The sequence below is a fragment of the Geotrypetes seraphini genome, chromosome 1 (assembly GCF_902459505.1).
Source record: "Geotrypetes seraphini chromosome 1, aGeoSer1.1, whole genome shotgun sequence".
Taxonomy (NCBI): Eukaryota; Metazoa; Chordata; class Amphibia; order Gymnophiona; family Dermophiidae; genus Geotrypetes; species Geotrypetes seraphini.
Window position 1 is genome coordinate 470,119,160 of NC_047084.1, and position 20,278 is coordinate 470,139,437.

The window sequence follows — 20,278 nt, forward strand, 5'->3', positions numbered from 1 at the left end:
CTTCATAAATATGAAAATGTTGCATTTGCTAGAGCCCGGCACTGGAATGCGCTGCTTTAACATTAACAGAATGCCAAAAGAATGTGTGTGTGTGGGGGGGGGGGAGGTTATTTGCAGACACACCACCAATTTTCAGGCAACGGATGAGGTCTGATACCTCCTATAGCAGGGATGTCAAAGTCCGTTCTCGAGGGCCGCAATCCAGTCGGGTTTTCAGGATTTCCCCAATGAATATGCATGAGATCTATTAGCATACAATGAAAGCAGTGCATGCAAATAGATCTCATGCATATTCATTGGGGAAATCCTGAAAACCCAACTGGATTGCGGCCCTCGAGGAGGGACTTTGACACCTCTAAATTATAGCCTTGTGGCAAGCAGAATTTCAACCTGCTGCCTGCGCCAGCCTTGGCTCTCCCTCTGATGCGACTTCCTAGTGCTGCGACCTGGAAATGACATTAGAAGGACATGATGCTCTACCTAACAATACTACCTATATTCTCAAGTTTTACTATCCCTAAACACACTTTGTAAACCTTTTGTAAACCGCTCTGAATCCAGTAGGACAGGGCTGCCCAAGTCCGGTCCTCGAGATCTACTGGCAGGCCAGGTTTTCAGGATATCCACAATGAATATGCATGAGAGAGATTTGCCATGTACTGCCTTCTTGGTATACAAATCTCTCTCATAAATGTTCATTGTGAATATCCTGAACACCTGGCGTGCCTGCAGATCTCGAGGACCGGACTTGGGCAACCCTGTAGTAAGAGATAAAGCGGTATATAAGAAGCCATTAGCACTGCATAGCAGGGGTGTCAAAGTCGGTCCTCGAGGGACGCAATCCAGTCGGGTTTTCAGGATTTCCCCAATGAATAAGCATGCACTGCTTTCATTGTATGCTAATAGATCTCATGCATATTCATTGGGGAAATCCTGAAAACCCGACTGGATTGCGGCCCTCGAGGACTGACTTTGACACCTATGCCATAGACAGATATCAAGCAAAGTTATCTAATTGTCCTCATCTATTAAAAAAAATGTAGCTAAATGTACAGTGCTGCGTACACTTTACAGTGCCAATGAGAAATAGTAGTAGTAGCATTAATTTCCACACATTGAAATGTTAAATTGCATTGCTCCAACCCCTTTTGCTACTTACTGGGGTATCAAAGTCCCTCCTCAAGGGCCGCAATCCAGTCGGGTTTTTAGGATTTCCCCAATGAATATGCATTGAAATGTATTAGCATACAATGAAAGCAGTGCATATTCATTGGGGAAATCCTGAAAACCTGACTGGATTGCGGCCCTCGAGGAGGGACTTTGCCACCCCTGCTGTAGTACATATTGCTTAAGTTTTTGGAAGTACTGAAGTTCACAGCAGCCTTTACGTGACTGGAAAAGTTCATGCGAGTGCATGCTTTTCTAAAGAGGAGGCAGACTTTAGAAATGCTGATTCAAAGTGAAAAAGCATTTCTGTAGGAGGTGTGACAAATAAGCAGTAGTTTTTTTTTGCTTGATGTGCTCATCCAATCGTTCCCCCTGCAGCAGAATACATTATATTCCTTCTGGTTAAAAGGCAAAAAGTAGGTTGAGCCTTCAGTCAAGATCAAACCACAGATCGTGGCTAATAAGATCGTTTCACCTGTGTTTCAGGAAGCAGGCTAAAGATGTCTGATCAAAAGAGTGTTCCAACTTTGCCAGAACCAATCAAGAACCTGGAAATTAAGTATACAAAGGTCAGTAACAACTACTGGATCTGTGCTAAATTCACTAGTTTTGCTTGCATTGCAAAATGTTCCTGTATGTTTGACAATTGATGTATTTTTACTGTCTGGCTAGGGTGTTGATTTTAAGGCAGCATTGTTTGAACATTTTTTGACTATTGTTTCTTTCAGGAAATCCTCTTTCCTGAAAAAAGTGTATTTGCTTCTTTTTTTTTTTTTTTGGGGGGGGGTGGGGTTTAGGGGTGCGTTTATCCTCTAGACTAATAGTTCATGTTTCTGCTAAATATGCAGGGATCCAAAGCCTTTCACTTTTCAAGTGAAGCAAGAAGCTTACAGAACAGGTTTACAAAAGTACATTTACTGAGAAACTTCCAAAGCAGCAAGAACCAGCAGCATTTCATAACCATAGCAATGAGAATCATAATGTCAGAAAGTATGTCCAGTATTTCTGGCCCCTGACTAAAATCTGATGGGTAGCCAAAAACTTTGTTGCTCAAACATATGGTAAATCTCATTTTGAATTTCTTATTTATGAGAACTAGGTACAGTTGCATCTGAAAATGCCTCTATTGAATATTACCAAATGTTCCCAAAGTTATTTGTATGTTGTTGGCTGGAACGCTTCCAAATGCACATCTCACTGTATTAAGGGGCTTGAAGAGATATTTGAATCTGCAACCCCTTCTTGTTCCCCCAAACAGCAGTTTGTTGATACTGAGCTAAAGGAGTTGATCCTGTAGATATAGTATAATATGTAGTATGAATTTGTAGGACAACTCTCTCTCCTTGAGCCAGATTTTATTCTCCTCTACCCCCGCCCCCTATCACTTCTTCCCCTTTCATGGCTTCTGATAAGCTGCTGGTTTTATGCATCAGCATAAAAAAAAAAGCCCTGAACTCTTAAGAGGCAGCAATTCCACAATACCTTTGAACTTTGTGTCATTTTGCAATTCAGGCAGGCTGTTCAGTAAGGTAAATGCAAGATTTTTCAAGGCGATTACAAAGTGGAAATGAAGTGATAGGAGATACAACTTTATTTTATTTACAAAGGCAATGAAGTGTATGGAAAAATGTGTCTGAGCATGAATAATAACCTAGAATGAGAATTGTTGCTGGTTCTGAAGCTTCCCTGAGGTGTATGGGCGTAGCTAGGATCCGAGCCAGGGGGGTTCACATTATCTTCCTCTTCATTAACTCACTTCATTCATTTCAATTAGGCCTAAACAAAATCTAATATGTTGGAAAGCTATTTAAAAATGATGTTACAGACAATCACAAGATTTAAAAACTTTCCTCCAAAAATTTCCTTATATCCATTGTTTCACTTTCAATGCCAAAACCCCAGTAATTGCACTAAAGTGTTGTAAGTTTCTTCCCAAAATTAGTTTTAGACTGACTGATTGAAGACTGAAATTGAATAACAGAAGCAGAGAGCACTAATTTTATATAAGTTTCCAGAGTGTAGAAGCATCCATGTCACCTCACCCCCACCCCACTATCTCTTTCACTTATATATTTTCCTCCCTTCCCATCCTCCTTTCTGGTCTAGTTCTCTTTCTTCCTCTCCCATGTATGGATCCAGCATCCATCTCCATCCCCTCTCTTCCCCTTCAGCCTGTGGGTCCACCATCTATGTCCACTCCTCTCCTCCCCCACCCCCACCCCCAATTATGGTTCACCCTTTGTTCCCTTTCCCCTCTCCGTCCCCTCCTCTTTCTGTGGGCCTGCCCTCTCTCACTCTCCACCCCCCCCTACCCCCGTGATATCTCCCTGCTGGCCTGCTCCTGACCCAACCACCTCGCTCTCCCATGCAGGTCTGGCCTCCAACCCTCCCTTCACACTCTCCTTTCTGGTCTAGGTCTCTTTCTTTCTCTCCCATGTATGGGTCCAGCATCCATCTCCATCTCCGTCCCCTCTTCTTCTCTTCACCCTGTGGGTCCACCATCTATGTCCCCTCCTTTACACCCCCGTGCCCCCTAATTGCAGTTCACCCTCTGTCCTTTTCCTCCCCTCCTTCTGTGAGTCTCCCCTCTCTCACTCTCCAACCACCCCTGCCCCCATGATATCTCCCTGTTGGCCTGCTCCTGATCTGACAACCACCTCGCTCGCCCGTGTGGGTCTGGCCTCCAAATGACCTCCCTCCCCAAGTGAAGCCAGTACTTCTTATCCATGGGCCTTCCCAAAGCAGGAGTGTCCCGCAAACTTTTCGGCCTAGCGGCACACTAAACTCAGTGTCCTGGCCGGAAATACGCGGACATTGACGTGATAGTATCACACACATGCGTGACCTCATAGCGCCAACGGCCATGCATGTGCGGAGGCCCCTCCGGCTGTGACTCTGAACCTGTCATTTTGCCAGCGGGCGATCCTGGAGGAGGGGAGGTGTGGGGAGAGGAGGAGAGACACCGGCGAGGAGGAGAAAATTCAGCGTTCCCGCTAAGCTGCGCTGGGGTGCGCTGGCGCTCAAAATATTACCTCGCAGCGCACAAGTTTCTCGTCACAGCGCACACAGTGTAGAGCACAGTTCTTCAACCGCCGGTCCGCAAACAAAATCTTGCCGGTCCGCGAAGGATTCGGTCCCCGCCGCAACGAAAGGCCGGCGTCAGCTGACTTGCAACTTCCTGTTGTAGTCGCTGTGCCGGGACTCCTGCCTTCGCCGGGACTCCTGCCTTCCACCGCGTTTGCCTCCTGCCTTGTCTCCGCACCTCCAGACCAGCAGCGGCAGCTGTGTATGCTTTTAACTTCGGCACAGAGCTGCCCCTAATCAATAGTTTAGCGCGGTTTCATAAGGCAGCCTCGGGGCCTTTGCTAGGCCGGCCCACATCGCATCATCGAAGCGGGCCGGCTATCAAAGGCCCCGAGGCTGCCTCATGAAACCGCGCTAAACTATTGATTAGGGGCAGCTCTGTGCCGAAGTTAAAAGCATACACAGCTGCCGCTGCTGGTCTGAACTCTTGGGCCGCTGAAGGAGGGCAAAAAGCAGCTGTCCTGGAGGTTTCCCTTCCTCTCGCCTTTACAGGTTCCTTTTTTCCACCTTTTTTTTTTTCCTTCAAACGGCAACGGGCCCCAGCATCGACATCAATCAAGTAAGTTCCACTGTCAATCAAGCGGTTCTGCTCGGCCAAAGCTTCCCCTGTGACATGAGCCACCCTCAGGGGAAAGAAAGTGACCCACAAAGGTGAGGGGAAGGGGGGCAGATGATGGAAGTTGGGGGGGGGAGAGAGAGAGAGAGAGAGAAGGGGCAGATGATGGAATGGAGGAGATGAGAGAGAGAGAGAAGGGGACAGATGATGGAAGTGAGAAGAAGGGAGAGAGAGCAGAAGGCAGATGGATGTCAGTTGAGAAGGGAGAGCAGATGCTGAATGGAAGTGGGGAAAGAACACATACTGGATGGAAGGAGGAGATAAATAAAGGGGGAAGAAAATAGTAAGATAATGGAGGGGTGAGGGAAAGGGGTGACAAGCTGTGTGTAGACACAGTGAAAAGAGGGAAATGGGACTAAATAGTAAGAAAGAATTTAATTTAGATGGAGGCAGAAAATAGAGAAGGAAGACCAGAGAAGAAAAGGGAAGAGAGAGCAGAGAATGATCAGATCTGAGTGGAGGAAATGAGAAGAGAGATATGCTAAAAACCACAGGGGGGAGGGAAGGATAGAGATGCCAGACCATGAGGGGAACAGAAGGAAGATGATGGATGCTAGACCAAATTGGGGGGTGGGGTGGGGGGGGGGCAGGAGGAGAGATGGCAGGGAAAGACAGACAGTGAATGGAAGGGGCAGATGCTGGACTGAAGAGACAGAGAAGGTTATCATGCTGCTGTACCGGGCCATGGTACGCCCTCACCTGGAGTACTGCGTCCAGCACTGGTACTTTAAGAAGGACACGGTACTACTCGAAAGGATCCAGAGAAGAGCAACTAAAATGGTTAAGGGGCTGGAGGAGTTGCCGTACAGCGAAAGATTAGAGAAACTGGGCCTCTTCTCCCTTGAGCAGAGGAGATTGAGAGGGGACATGATAGAAACATTCAAGGTACTGAAGGGAATAGACTTAGTAGCTAAGGCAGGGAGAACGAGAGGGCACTCTCTAAAGTTGAAAGGGGATAGATTCCATACAAACGTAAGGAAGTTCTGTGGTAGAAAGCAACATATTTATTTGGCTCATAACTTGCTGGCGCCCGATATTTTTAGCTCACAGTGAAAAAAGGTTTGCTCACAACACCCGCCCGCTTAGAGGGAACACTGGTCAGCACCGGCAGACTGCCTACAGGACATGCCTCTCACTGCGAGAGGCACATCCTGGAAGTAGTCAGCCAGCGCTTCTCCTCCTTACCGGCGTCTCGGCACACACCTGGAATCAGCTGTGGTACACAGTTTGTGATGCACTGCTGTAAACAGTCTGCTTATGTCCAGTTGCACCAGGACCTTTCCTCTGCCGCGACAGAAGTGATGCGGCAGAGGAGAGGCCCCGGAGGGGCTGTCCACCAGTATTTAGCATTACATTCCTTTTTGGTCAGTTAGGGGGGGTACAACTGTGGTAGATAACGCATTATAACAATTAGTTATTATTTTACAAATGGCACCTAACTCTGATTGAGATGCGGTAGGTGCTGTTTTTTACAGGTATCTACCAAGCTAGGTGGCATTTTTAGAATCTGGGCCTAAAAGCTCATGTGCTAATCAGTTAGCGTGAGGTAATATAGATGCAGTAGCTGATTAGTGCAGAAATGTCCACTCTCTGCCCCAAGACATGTTCTCTCCTAGAGAATGACACGGGGACAGATTTCTCCCCATCCCCGCAAGAATTCAATTTCTCCGTCCCGTCCCCGCAAGTTTTGTCACTCTCCCTGTCCCATTCCTGTAAGCTCTGCCTTAACCGCACAAGCCTCGAACACTTATGATTTTAAAGTGTTTGAGGCTTGTGCAGATGAGGACGGAGCTTGCAGAAATGGGGCAGGCACAGGAAAAGAACTCGCCGGGGCGGGAAAATGTCATTCTCTACTCTCTCCTCAGTTAGAATAAAAATATTTTAAGCACACTGTTTTTGTGTGCAGATTAGGAAACTAACACCTTTGCATTTACCATCACCCATTTTGTATGCAGCAAGGCTCAGATTTTATAAACAGAACCTGAAGTTAGGCACCTGAATCGGAAAGGTGCCACTGATTTAGGTGCCTAACTTGCCCCTCCCCCTTTTACAGAGCTGGGCTAGCGGTTGGAAGGGGAGGGCGGAGACAAATAGGGGTGCCGTTCCCCGTGGAAGACCACACCCAAGGGGACCCCCCCCCCCCCGCACTCCCCTTACCATGCCACTGGCAGCGTTGATTCCTCCACAGCAAATGCATCAAAGCCCATTCACTTCCTGTGGGCTTTGGTGTATTTGCCGTGGGAGAATCGCTACTGTGGCTTTGTAAAAGGGGCCCCTTTGTGACATTTGAAAATAAGGGCTCCTTTTACTAAGGTGCGCTAGCGTTTTTAGCGCACGCAGGAAATTACCACACGCTACGCTTCTAGAACTAACACCAGATCAATGTTGGAATTAAGGTCTAGCGCGTGGGGCAATGTAGCGCGTGCTATTTCGTGCGTTAAAGCCCTAACGCGGCTGTTGAGGATTTTGGTTCTAGAAAGAAATGGAGGTCAACAGTAGAATACAACTCAGGAATAGAATCTCATACCTCTACTTCTCTTGGGCACCAGTTAATATCACTAATACCTTCACCACAAGCCGTACAGTATCTATTTGGGTATGATTTTCTCATTTATACGAGACATCTGGAGTTACCTTTAGCAGCTAAGCGGTTGGTAAAAGTTATGCTGTTTTCAAGCCTATTCAAAAAGTTCTACTCTTTATTTTACAAATCAGTAAAAATTTAACTCTATTCGAGTTGCATAAATGCCATATTTTGTTACAATCTTTTAATGTATATGTTTTTAATTTTAAGTTTTTCAATCCTTGTGCCAAAATTCTATTTGTCTATGTTTCTACTATTACAATCTCTGTTTTCCCTTGTCCTGCCGTTTCTTACATTTTTTTTTCCAGTCTCTCCCCTTTAAATCTTTTTGAGGTTTGGTTTTCTTTCTTACAGTACTTCTCAGGCTTTCTCTTTCCTCAATCTAGCCCATTTCCCATCTATTTTCCTTCTTCATAAAGTTACCTCCTTTTCCTTTCCCTATCCCTGCCCATCTCCAAGGCCTTTCCTACCCTTCTTTCTTCAGCTCACTACCGTATTTCTTTCCTATTCATGGGACTTCATTTTTCTCTTCTGTTCTCCCATCACCTCAGACCGCCTCTTCTCAGTTTCTTTTGCCAACCACCAGCCTGTTCCAAATTTTCCCACATGACTGGGTTTCTCAATACTTAGTTGCAAGGCATTGGCATTCTACCCTGTTCTTGTTTTACAAGGCAGCACTGCGAGGCAGAAGCTTATAAGGGTTGGTGAAGGGAGGAGTGGGGTGGGCAGAGGCTGAAAAAGCAAAGATCGTGTGTACATATTCACAAACAAGTAGATAATCTAGAGTTGAAAAAAAAGTGGCCTAAAGGTTTTGGGTGAGAACAAATATTTGGCAGAACACTCATTAATAGGGAGTCAGAACGCAGCAGTATTTATTTTCTATGAATAAACTTATCAAGGCATAGATCTCTTTTCCACTAATGTCTCTCTGTATTATGGGAGCAGTTGTATAAGGCATTTTTCAGGTGAAAGAAATGGTGTTTATAAAGCTTCCCCCCCCATCCTTTACAAAACTGTGATAGCGGTTTTTAACGCAGGCCGGTGCACTGAATGCTCCATGCTGCTCCTGACGCTCGTAGAGTTCATATGAACATAGGGAGCAGCGTGGAGCATTTAGCCAGCCGGCCTGTGCTATAAAACGCTATTGCGGTTTTGTAAAAGTGTGTGTGGGGGGGAGTTAGTTACATACATGCGTATGAGGGTGAGTGATGATGAGAACTTGTGTACTTGTAGGCATTCATGGGGTTATTTGGACAGTGCTGGGGTGCACATATACTTTATACCAGTGGTCCCCAACCTTGTCCTGGAGGACCACCAGGCCAATCGGGTTTTCAGGATAGCCCTAATGAATTTGCATGGAGCAGATTTGGATGCCTGTCGCTTCCATTATATGCAAATCTCTCTCATGCATATTCATTAGGGCTAGCCTGAAAACCCGATTGGCCTGGTGGTCCTCCAGGACATGGTTGGGGACCACTGCTTTATAACATAAATGCATCAGCACAGATTACACGCACAGATTGCAACTGCCTTGGAGCATTTGAGCACTACTGAGTGCTTTTGTAAGCCTTGAGAAGGGCAAAACAGTCTCTGCATTGAAACTGCTGATGGGTTTTTAAGTTTTTAGGCTTTCAAGCCACTGAAAATATCACTACTTATGATTAAGCTAAGTGCTTTTCTGCTATATAATGAGTTTTAAGTCTTAGGGCCCCTTCTGGAAAGCATGGGTAGCGATTCTCCTGTGGCAAATGCGAAAAAGCCCATAGGGATTGAATGGGCATCAGTGCATTTGCTGGGGCAAATCATTAGTGCAGCTTTGTAAAACAGGCCCTTAATATTTAAGATATAATTTTTGAAATAAGGAAACTAAAAACCAAATTTAGACAATAAGGGGCTCATAATCGATAGAGAAAAACGTCCAAAAACCGGCCTAAGTCGGCACTTGGACGAACATTGTCAAAATACGTCCAAGTGCCGATACTGAAAATTGGTTTTGGACATATTTCTAAACAACCTAGGCCCTCATAGTGCCATTGAACAACCAAAGCAAAATGGGGCATTTCAGGAGGAGTGTCGAGGGCAGGAGTTAGGCGGGACGTGGTCCGGCTTAGACTTAGTCGTACAGCATGTATAACTGAAAGCCCAGGATTGACGGAACTTAGACGTTGTGACTTAGACCATGTAAAACATGGTCTAAGTCACAAAAACCCACCTAAAGTCATCAGATAAGCACGGCTTAAACATAAAACAGACCCCTACACCAGTGGCGTACTAAGGGGGGGGGCGGGAGGGGCGGTCCACCCCGGGTGCCAGCCATGAGGGGGTGTTCCCGGCCTTGCCGTTCATTCCCACCCCCCCCCCCCCCGAAGGACCGCTCGCCCCACTGACCTTCCTGCACCACCTGTGAAGCAGCCCGCAGCAGGATCGCGACTTCAGCGATACCTGAGCTGCTTGGGCGCTGCTTCCTGCGCCGCGGTCCCGCCCCTCCTCTGACGTCAGAGGAGGGGCGGGAACGCGGTGCAGGAAGCAGCGCCTAAGCAGCGCAGAGATCGCTGACGTCGGGATCCTGCTGCGGCTGCTTCATAGGTGGTGCAGGAAGGTCAGTGGGGCGAGCGGTCCTTCGGGGGTGGGGGGGGGACTGAACGGCAAGGCCGGGAGCATAGGTAGTGCTGCTTCATAGTGGTGCGGGGAGGCCAGGGGGCGAGCGGTCCTTCGGGGTGGGGCGGGCAGGCAGGCTTTCAAGGAGGAGGGGGGTGACAGACAGGCAGGAAGGCCTTCAAGGGGGGGGACAGGCAGGCCTTCAAGGGGGGGACAGGCCTTTGGGGGGGTGTGCAGACCTTCAAGGGGGAGGGACAGGCCTTCAAGGGGGGGCAGGCAGGCCTTCAAGGGGGGGACAGGTCTACAAGGGGGTGGGACAGGCCTACAAGGGGGGTGCAGGCCTTTGGGGGGGTTCAGGCCTTCAAGGGGGGACAGGCCTTCAAAGGGGGACAGGCCTTCAAGGGGGGGACAGGAAGACAGGCCTACAAGGGGGGAAGACAGGCCTTCGGGGGGGTGCAGACCTTCAAGGGGGGGACAGGCCTTCAAGGGGGGGGGGACAGGCAGGCAGGCCTTCAAAGGGGGGACAGGCCTTTAAGGAGGTGGGACAGGCCTTCAAGGGGGGTGCAGGCCTTCAAGGGGGGACAGGCAGACCTTTAAGGGGGGACAGGCCTTTGGGGGGGACCCTGGTTTAGAAGTACACGGAGGGAAGGGGGTGTTCAAAGAGACGTGCATATGCCAAACTTTGGGGGGGAGGAAGAAATGGGTCTGAAAATAGAGGAGAGGGAGAGAGATGATGGACCATGGGATTTAGGGAGGGAAGGAACAGAAAGGGAGAGAAATTGGACACAAGGGATGGTGTGGAGGAGGGATAGAGATACTGGATAGGAGGGTAATTGAGAAAAGAAAGGGAGAGATGGTGGACTCGGGTGGTGGGGAAAGAGGGAGAGATGCCGGATGAAAGGGTAGTTAAGAAAAGGTGGATCTGTGGAGGGAGATGAAAAAAAGGAAAGATACCAGACTTCCTGGGGAGGGAAGGGAAATGGAAAGGGAGGACAGAGTTGGCAGATGGATGGTTAGCATGCAGAAAGAAGAAAGAAGGAGACCCCAAGTTATCAGAAGAAAACCAGAGCCTTGGACCAACAAGATTTGAAATATAACCAGACAACAAAAGGTAGAAAAATTAATTTTATTTTCTGTTTTGTGATTATAATATGTCAGATTTGAAATGTTTATCCTGCCAGAGCTGGTGTTGGACTGCAAACGTGAGCTAGGATTTAACAGAGAGAGGAAAAGTCCTTTTTGTTTCTTTATTTTATTTACACCACAGCACCAGTGTGATTAGAAGAAGCCAAAGGGGGTGAAAAAGGATAAAACCCACCAGGAGTTTTGAAAAAAATCACCCAACTGGGCAGGAAAATCGAATTAAAAAACCAATTCAATAGGCTGAATCGAATCAAAAATTTTTTTCCTGAATCTGGCAGCATTAGTTTGCGCTACTGTCTTAGACTTTAGGACCTGGGATTGGGGAGAGATGGCATCCTCAGTACTTTATAATGCAAGTGAAACGAGGATTTGGTCAGACTTTTGAAGGGTCTGCAGAAAAAAAATATTGTATAGGCTGGGGACATGAGACAGCAGGAAATGGGAACTTTTCTTCCTTCTATTTTTGTGAATGGAAAGGCTGAGGATGTCAGAGAGTTCAGTTAAAATATGTGCTTTATAAGAAAATATAATAATGTGTTTTATAAAGTTTATAGCATAGCTGGCCTACCCAGTGAGGTGTTCCTAGTGGTGGTGGTGGCAGCGTGTCAATGTGTTGAGAGGAAGAGGTGGTCTGGGAAATTCTGCTGAGCAAACTCCGGGCCCATTTCCACCCCCCAGTTAGTCCACTCCACTCAACTGGTTCACACACTGAGTGGGTCTTTGGGTGTTGTTTTGGGATCTCTTCCAGTTGTTTATCTCCTTCTGGTCCAAGGAAGGAAACTTTGTTATCCTTAGCATTGACCTACAGAATATGTTTGTAACAGCGCTGCTTGTGTGGCATTAGGCTATGTAGTGATCGAAAGAAAAAAAACAGACCTTTGCACATTTTTGCACTATATGGTGGGTGTATGAGGAGATTCACATTTCCTGCACAGCTAAGTCCATGTGAAGTTACCTTGTGCTGTATTTGACATCTAGCAAGGTCTCTGTTTGAAAGGAAAGATCTAAACTTAAAAATGAAGTGGCCAGAAGTTATGGTAAAAGCAGATAGTGTAGCTGGTTTTAAGAAAGATTTGGACAAATTCCTGGAGGAAAAGTCCATAATCTGTTATTAAGACATGGGGGAAGTGTCTGCTTGCCCTGGATCGGTAGCATGGAATGTTGCTACTCTTTGGGTTTTGACCAGGTATTAGTGTCCTGGATTGGCTACCATGAGAATGGGCTACTGGGCATGATGGACCATTGGTCTGACCCAGTTAGGCTATTCTTATGTTATGTTCTCATCTGTAGGGGCCTTTGTTTTCACTTCTTATTTTAATGTATTTTTTTTCTGGGAAATTATCAGTGTTTTTTATAATGGGAACAAAAATGGAAGAGAATTAATGTGTGTGGGATGAGGGGGTAACTAATTTCTTCAGCTAAATAATTAAATCCACCTCAACCAGACATAGGAGAACTCACGCACCATTCACACACCCTCCAACCAAAAACGTCAAAAGAAAAAAACTGTTCGACAACCTCCTAGCCATTCGAGCTGCAACACTCGACCCCCAACTCTACAACCAATTGACATCAACCACAGACTGCAAAACCTTCAAAAAGAAATAAAAACCCTTCTATTCAAAAAACACATAAAACCGAACTAACAGAATCAGAACTGTCCCAAGCATCACCTGCAACTACTCCATATGTACTTCTGATGTCATAACAATTCAGACATAATTTATGTTATGTTATGTTTGGAATATAAGAAAATTTTCACTGCCTATTTCTATTCTGACCATTTATTCCGTTTCATGGTCATTACAAAAAAATATTTTTTTACATGGGGAGGTGTCAAAAAATGATGGGCCCCGGGTGCCACATACCCTAGGTATGCCACTGCCCTACACACTAACCCAGTGATCACCTCCCCCCCTCCCCCTGCCAACCCCATAAAAATCATAATCACACCTTTTAAAATTCAGCCTCCAGACCATCATCACCTGGCAGCCTGGCATAGGAAAGCCTAGTCGTCCAGCACAGAGGTGGCTTAAGTCATCTTGGGGGTGGCTTAGGGACTCATGGAGAGGAGGACCCATACCCATAAGCCTCTGTAATCACTGCATTGATACTTAAACATGTGCACTGCCCTATACACCCCCAAAACCCTTTTTTACTGGCATATAAGTGATTCCTGCAGCCATAAGGGCTATTGGGGTGGTAGATAAGTGGGTCTAAGGGATTCTGGAGGTGGTTTGGGGGGCTCACCATGACCTATGAGGGAGCTGTAGTGAGGAGAAGACATGGCACCCTTTTTGAGAAGTTCACAGCAGAACCCTGTAAGGTACCCCACTATTTAGGTGCCATGTGTGGGTGTTGAGTCCCTCACTTTGCAGAACCCTCCCACGTCCAACAGGGCTTGTTCTAGGCGTTTTTGACTTGGACGAAAAGTTGGACGAAAATGTGTATAAAGATGGACGATTTAGCGACTTGGATGATCAGATCAGCAGAATGTAAAAACGATTTTTGAAACAAAAAAAATTTTGGATGTATTTCTCGAAAATGTGTCCTAGGATGTTTTTTACTTTGGACGACTTGCGACTTAGACGAAAACGGACTTAGACGTTCCTTTCGATTATGCCCCTCCACGTATTTTTTGAACTGGGTTAGTTGAAATCTTTCTTTGGATTTGAAGAAGATTTCCATAGTAACAGATGGAAGTAATTGAATCAGGATGTATTCTGTAGGAATACACACTATAGCCTTAGGTTAGCTAATTCTTCTAATTGATAATCTAGTCATTTCTTTTTGTTAATCTCTGCTCCCCCACTTTTGTGGTCTGATGTAAGAGCATATTGTATTTTATTTCCAATCTTCTTCTGTAAGAATTTATGCTCTGTGGGGGAAAATTCTATAAGAGGTGCCTAAGTTACATTGAGGACACCTTTCAATGGCTAGCTTAAATCCGAACTTAATGGATTACATGGCATAGTAATTGACCACACCATTAAATACACATAAAAAATAATTATTTTGTTAATTTGGGTTGTGTGCGGGACATCATGCAGCACCCAGAGACTCCTAAGTTGAGGTGCTCTGCGATGCCTACCTGAAAAGTAGGCATGGTTAGGGGTGGAGAATAGGCGTGGTTGACTTAGGCATCGCTAGGTGCCTGAGGTAGGCGCTGGGAAAATTGGCCAGCTAAAACCTGGCCTAATACGAGGGGCCAAAGAAAATTCTCAGCCCATCCAAAAAGAAAATGATGTGTAGCCATGAAACTTACAAGTTATTCCACATTTTTCTTGACACTTTTCATTTCAATGATATGAAATGAAAAGTGTCAAGCAAAGTATGGAATAAGTTTCATGCCTCCACATCATTCTCTTCTTGGTTGGGCTGAGAACTTTTCAGCGGCCCCTCATATTGCGATGTCATAATGCTTCATTCCACCAATGCCTGAGAGCCAACCTCATCGGTGATGTCACAATGGCTTGGTTTTCCTATTTACTTGTGTATTTGCGTCATTGAAATGAAAAGTATCAAGAAAAGTGTGAAATAGCTTGTACGTTTCATGGATCCACATCATTCTCTTCTTGGTTGGGCTGAGAACTTTTCAGCGGCCCCTCGAATACTGGCTCCTACCTCTGGGATTCCTAGCAATGCCTAAGTCTGCTTAGGCACCACTAGGTGTTGTTCTATAAATGGCACAGCACGGTTGATTGACAACCATGCTGACCAGCACCTACAAGTTGGGTGCCATTTATAGAATCAGGCCCTGTATTTCCTTCAACAAGTATTAATGCTTGTATAAAATGTTGCAAAGTATAATAAATAAAATTAATGCAGCCCATGCCACTACTGCTACTCGATCGATCACATTGTTATAATCTTCAGTCCTAGGGTTACCAGGTGTCCGGATTTACCCAGACATGTCCTCTATGTAAATCACTGTACAGTTGTCCGGATGGGTTTTCATAAACCAGCAGTGTGTCCAGATTTTAAAAACAATTGAGCTTGGGGCCGCATCTGGAGGGCATTCATGCATGTGCAGATGCTCTCCACATGCGGCCCCAAAGAGACGAGATTTGTATGGGGCTGGGGTTGGGGGACAGAATGGGGCAGGGCTATGGACGAGATGGGGTAGGACCGGAGGAGGAAAGGGGCAGGGCCATGCACACGTTTTTCTTTTTTTAGATAAAATCTGATAACCCTGTTCAGTCCCAATTCCTCAATCTGGCCTTTGCTACAATATACACATAAAAATGCCTGCTATCCTAATCTGCCACTGCTTTGTGCCTGCAACTGATACTTTTAAAGCCTCAGTGAGGCATTTCCTGTATTTTGATTTACTATATCATAAGATCAGAATACAGGAAGTGCCTCTCGCATGTTTTTAACAAGCTCACAGTTCAGGCAAAAAAAACAGCGGCAGGGTCGGAAAATTCGATCAGTCGCTAAAGCAGTCAAACTGGTTTAACGACGAACATTAGATGATTGGAGACTATGTTGGGCCAGATGAAGAGGAACGTTGGACTGAAAACAGCTCACAGGTTTTAGATTTGATACCCCTGGTATAAGTATTGTGTAATAGTATTATAGAAATGGGCCTGAGCTTTTTTCCCAGCCTGAGAAAAAGCTTTATATATCAATCTGAGGTTGAAATAAAAAACTTTGCGGTAGAGCTAGATCAACGTGTGGCTCTATCATGAAATATTGCTTGAAAACTAAGGCAGCATGTTTGATACTTCTTATAATCTTACCTGACACTCTTGAATAATATTTTTACCCCTGTACTCCAAAACTAGGGCCCTCTTTTACAAAGGCACGCTAAGCATTTTAGCGTGGATTTAGCGCAAGCTAAATCAACACGTGTGCTAACGCGTCCATAGGATAACATGCATGTGTTAGCGTTGAGCGTGTGCTAATATTTTGCCCGTGCTAAAAAGCTTAGCGCACCTTTGTAAAAGAGGGGGGGGGGGGTAGGTTATGATACAGAAAATTCATTGTTTACATTATTGAAGCAATTCAGTAACTGCAAGCAGGGCAAAAATTCACACATTTTCCACTCTGCCAGATTTTCAAAGTCAATGCGGACATGCATTGATTCTATGATTATTTTCACAATTGCACCCACACTTTCAAATGTTCAAGTACTTTGGGTTAAAGTATGCATTTATGATTAAATTTTCAAAAATAGGCATGCAATTGCAAACACCCCTCCAACATCATGCCTAAATTTTATGTGCGCATCAAAAAAGGGAGTGTGGAAATAGGTGGGTCATTAGCAGATCAGAAGCATTACTCTCAGTTACACACGTAATTATAGACTATGGGCATCTGCACCTGAATTTAGAAGCCTTCCTCTGGACCAACTCCATCCTCTTTATATGTTTTTGAAGGTACGGCCTCCAGAATTGTACACAATATTCTAAATGGGGTTTCACTAGAGTCTTATACAGGGGCATCAATACCTTCTTTTTCCTAGACATAACTCTCCCTACGCACCCTAGCATCCTTCTAGCTTTCGCTGTCATCTTTTCAACCTATTTGCCCACCTTTAGATCATTACATACTATTACACCCAAATCCCACTCCTCTTTCATGCACAAAAGTTCATCACCCCTAAACTGTACCGTTCCCTTGGGTTTTTGCAGCTCAAATACATGACCTTGCATTTCTTAGTATTAAATCTTAGCTGCCAAATTTCAGACCATTATTCAAGCTTTGTAGGGTCGTTCCTCATGTTATTCACGCCATCGGGGCTGTCTACTCAATTGCAGATTTTGGTATCATCCGTAAGGAGGCAAATCTTACCTGACAGCCTTTCGGCAATATCGTTTTCAAAAATGTTAAAAAGAAAAGGCCCAAGAACCGAACCTTGTGGCACACCACTAATAACATCCCTTTCCTTAGAGCGATCTCCATAGACCACTAACCTCAGTCACCTTCCACTCAACCAGTCTCTCATCCAATCCATCACTTTGGAGCCCATACAGAGGGCACTCAGTTTATTTATTAGATGCCTGTGTAGAACAGTGCCAAAGGCTTTGCTAAAATCTAAATACACCACATCTAGTGCTCTTTCTCTATCCAATTCTTTTAGTCATCCAGGCAAAAAAATCGACCAGATTTGTCTGACAAGACCTGTCTCTAGTGAATCTATGTTGCCTCAGGTCCTGTAATCTATTGGATTCCAGAAACTTCATTATTCTCTAGTTTAAAAATGTTTTCATTAATTTACTTACCACAGTGGTCAGAGTTATATACCAACTTCTAGTTCCTTGCCTCTTCTGCCCTTCTCCAGTCCTCCAATATCACTCTAGATTCTAGAAAAGCATTGAAAAAGTCAGCCAACAAAGCTGCCAGACTTCCCTAAGTTCGTTCAGTACCCTCGGAGTCATGTCATCTAGCCCCATCATTTTGGCCATCGTTAATTTAGCTGGCTCCTCACGAATGCAGTCCTCTGAAAATCATTCAGGATCTACCACACCGCCATCTGTATTTGAATTTGTCTTCTGTAGTCCTACTCCCGGCGCTTCAGCTGTGAAGAACAGAAATATTTATTAAACAATTTAGCCTTATCTTTATCTGCTTGTGCATATACTTTCCCTTCACCTTTGAGTCTCACAATGTCACTTTTGTACGTCTGCCTATCACTAACCTATCTAAAATATGTCTTGCCCCCCTGTTTTACCATTGGCTATTTTTTTCTTCCATTTGCATCTTTGCTTTCCTGACTGTTTGACCAGCCTCTCTTAACTTTTCCAGATATTTTTGCCTGTCTACCTCTTTCTGCAATCTTTTTTTCTATTTTTCCATACTTCTCAGCTGCTACTTTTGAGAACTAAAGCAGCCTTCTTTTCCTCTTACTTTTACTTGCTTTACTTTCAAAATGATTTGTTGCTCCTTTCAGTTTTGCCCACTGCTTTCTTACTTTTCCAAATATCCCCATCCAGACAACTAATAAACACTTGCCATAAAGTACACTTGATATCACTGTGGTTAAAAAGAAGCAGGTATGGATCATAGATGTGGCAATATTAGGAGATAACCATGTTGAGGACCAGCAGTTGGAGAAGTTCACAAAATATCAAGACTTGAAGCTACTCTGGTGAAAACCTGCAGTTGCAGTCCCTGTAGTAATTGGCATCTTGGACACACTGGGCATTGAGAAAACCATCTGACAGTTACAGAAGACTGTGCCACTTGGAACTGCCCACATTCTGTGTCAATACTTCTGAATATCCTAGGTTTTTCAGAAGGACTCAATATTTAGAGTGCCAAACCCAGCCAAGAACATCTTGTGCAGGCTGTGCAAATCAATGATAAAACCTTGCCACACCTAATGCCTGTATACAAAATAGAGCGAGTCCTTATGTTTTCACTCAGCTACTAACTACAACCAATTGTTCATGAAGGGAGACTGAAAGGACTGCACAATTTTCATAGAATGGTCAATGCAGCAGGGCAAGATGCAAATGGCTCCAGCCTAGCAAGACCCACCTGTAGAAAAGCTCTTCACTAGAGATAACTGTTCGCATGAGGAACCACAATGAGCACAAATGCAGCCGGTTCAGATATGTTAATCTGCATTTTAATTAATTTCATTTATTTGATATTTTATCTGCATTTACAAAAATGCCCAAGGCAGGGTACATAAAAACATTCATTAAACCAGTACATCAAAAAGAAAAAATGGCAGACACAGCAACAACTATTATGATGCAATTTAAGATAAGAGCAGCTCTCTCATTTTTTAAATTTGTTTATTGAAATTTTAACAATAGAAAACCACAAATATAAAAGGAGATTGTACATCAAATATAATACATATAATAGTATGGATGCCATGAAGGAACAATGAGCATCCATAAATAATGAAACAAGCAAAGAGAGATATTTATTTATTTATTCAATTTTTTTTAGCCCGTCCTCCCAAAGGAGCCCAGAACAGGTTACAAAGTACATCCATAATAATCCAGACAGAGCAGAGATGACATAGTTACATAAATTACAATATAGACATGACAATAATTTACAATATAGACATGACAATAAAACATATGCACTAAGTAGCATCTGGTGAGATTAGGTGGCGTAGGTGCATTGACTGGGTGGCATTTCAGGGTGAATGACTTCAAGGCGCTGGGTTACTAAAGAGGAAGGTTTTCACGGCCTTCCTGAAGTTCCAGAGTCCATCTAGTGATCTGACAGATGGAGGGATTATGTGCCAAAGTTTGAATATGAAATGTGAGTAGGAGCCCTAAGTTTAAGGACATTAGGGTGTCTCTGTGTTTGTGAAATAAGATGCTAAAGTATTTCAATTGTACTGGGGACCATTTTAATGCAACAGGACCTAAATCAGATTGAAATGTATTATCGTTCAAAGGCATAGCTTTTGACTTATTCCAGTTAATACAATATCTGGAGAATATAGAGAATTCAGAAACAGTCTGGAGTAAAGCAGGAATGGAGGTAGTAGGTTCAGTAATAAAAATCAGCAGGTTGTCAGCGTATGCAAGGGTTTTAAACTGACAATCTTTACATGAAATTCCCTGGATAAATGGTGAGTGTCTTATGGCTATCAATAAGGGTTCAAGTGCGATATTAAAGAGAAGAAGAGATAAGGTGCAACCCTGCCTGGTGCCTCTAGACAACTTCTTCAGAAAGAGTATCATTGATTTTAAAATGAAATAAGGGAGAAGTATAAAGTGTCTTAATCCACTGTACAAAATCATTGCCACAACCAAACCATTGGAGAGAATCGTATAGATGGGGCTATTTATTCTACCATATCAAAAGTCTTTTCGGCATCAAGTGAAATGGCAATGGTAGCCTTCTTATCTTATTGAGCTAAGTCTATAAGATCATGAAATGTGTGGGCATTATCGCCAATATACCTGCCTTTCATGAAACCAGCCTGATCAGGGTGTATAAGAGTAGGTAGTAGCGATTCAAGCCTGGGAGAAAGAACCTTGGCAAGGATTTTGCAGTATGAGTTGAGAAGGGAGACAGGTCTGTAGTTCTCCACCTTGGTAATGTCCCGTCCAGGTTTAGGTAGTATCACCACTAAAGCTTCAGCGAAATGACCTTGGTCTTTAGGG

The 20,278-nt window shown here is 44.5% G+C and overlaps 1 protein-coding gene across 1 annotated transcript in view; it reads left to right on the plus strand.

Annotated features, from left to right (window-relative positions):
* Nucleotides 1-1,584: 1,584 nt before the first annotated feature.
* The window catches only part of ALDH1A1 (aldehyde dehydrogenase 1 family member A1), a 105,297-nt gene continuing 86,603 nt past the window's right edge, over nt 1,585-20,278 (plus strand). The window contains exon 1 of the mRNA XM_033924558.1: nt 1,585-1,736. Coding sequence (XP_033780449.1) covers nt 1,668-1,736 — 69 coding nt within the window. The 5' untranslated portion in view covers nt 1,585-1,667. The remainder of the gene's footprint in view (nt 1,737-20,278) is intronic.